Raw genomic sequence first — 1,025 nt, forward strand, 5'->3', positions numbered from 1 at the left:
AGAGCCCCATACCAACCCCATAGAGCCCCCCAAACCCCCATAAAACCCATTTCCTGACCCCATAGAGCCCCACACTGACCCCACAGAGCCCCATACCAACCCCATAGAACCTCATAGACCCCATAGAGCCCCCCACTGACCCCATAGACCCCCCCCCCATCCCATACCCGTGCCCCCCCGGAGGGCTGGTGCACCATGATCCGTGTGTTGGGCAGCGAGTGCCCACTAACCCCATAGAGCCCCATAGAGCCCCATACCAACCCCATAGAGCCTCATAGACCGCATAGAGCCCCCCATACCAACCCCATAGAGCCCCACACCAACCCCATAGAGCCCCACACCAACCCCGTAGAGCCCCACACTGACCCCGTAGAGCCCCATAGACCCCATAGAGCCCCATACCAACCCCATAGAGCCTCATAGACCCCATAGAGCCCCATAGACCCCATAGAGCCCCATAGAGCCCCATAGACCCCATAGAGCCCCATAGACCCCATAGAGCCCCATACCAACCCCATAGAGCCCCACACCGACCCCATAGAGCCCCATACAACCCCATAGAGCCTCATACCAACCCCATAAAGCCCCATACCAACCCCATAGAGCCTCATAGACCCCATAGAGACCCCCACCAACCCCATAGAGCCCCCCCACTGACCCCATAGAGCCCCATAGACCCCCCCCATCCCGTACCCGTGCCCCCCCCGAGGGCTGGTGCACCATGATCCGTGCGTTGGGCAGCGAGTGCCTCATTCCGGGCTCCCCCGCAGCCAGCAGCAGTGAGCCCATACTGGCCGCCTGCCCCACACACCACGTGCACACGGGGTTCAGCACGTACTGCATGGTGTCGTAGATGGCCAGCCCCGACGTCACCGCCCCCCCTGTTAAATACAGGGGGGTTAATAAGGATGAGACCCCATAGAGCCCCCCCGTACCCCCATAGAGACCCCCACTGACCCCATAGAGCCCTATAGACCCCATAGAGCCCTATAGACCCCACAGAACCCCCCACTGACCCCATAGAG

At 61.4% G+C, this 1,025-nt stretch overlaps 1 protein-coding gene across 1 annotated transcript in view; it reads right to left on the minus strand.

The window, feature by feature from the left end:
- Window positions 1-645: 645 nt before the first annotated feature.
- Window positions 646-1,025, minus strand: part of CLPP (caseinolytic mitochondrial matrix peptidase proteolytic subunit) — a gene marked incomplete at its 3' end in the record, with an annotated part of 6,245 nt that continues 5,865 nt past the window's right edge. The window contains exon 3 of the mRNA XM_015851329.2: window positions 646-920. Coding sequence (XP_015706815.1) covers window positions 646-920 — 275 coding nt within the window. The remainder of the gene's footprint in view (window positions 921-1,025) is intronic.

The sequence above is a fragment of the Coturnix japonica genome, unplaced genomic scaffold (genome assembly GCF_001577835.2).
Source record: "Coturnix japonica isolate 7356 unplaced genomic scaffold, Coturnix japonica 2.1 chrUnrandom995, whole genome shotgun sequence".
Lineage (NCBI taxonomy): Eukaryota > Metazoa > Chordata > Aves > Galliformes > Phasianidae > Coturnix > Coturnix japonica.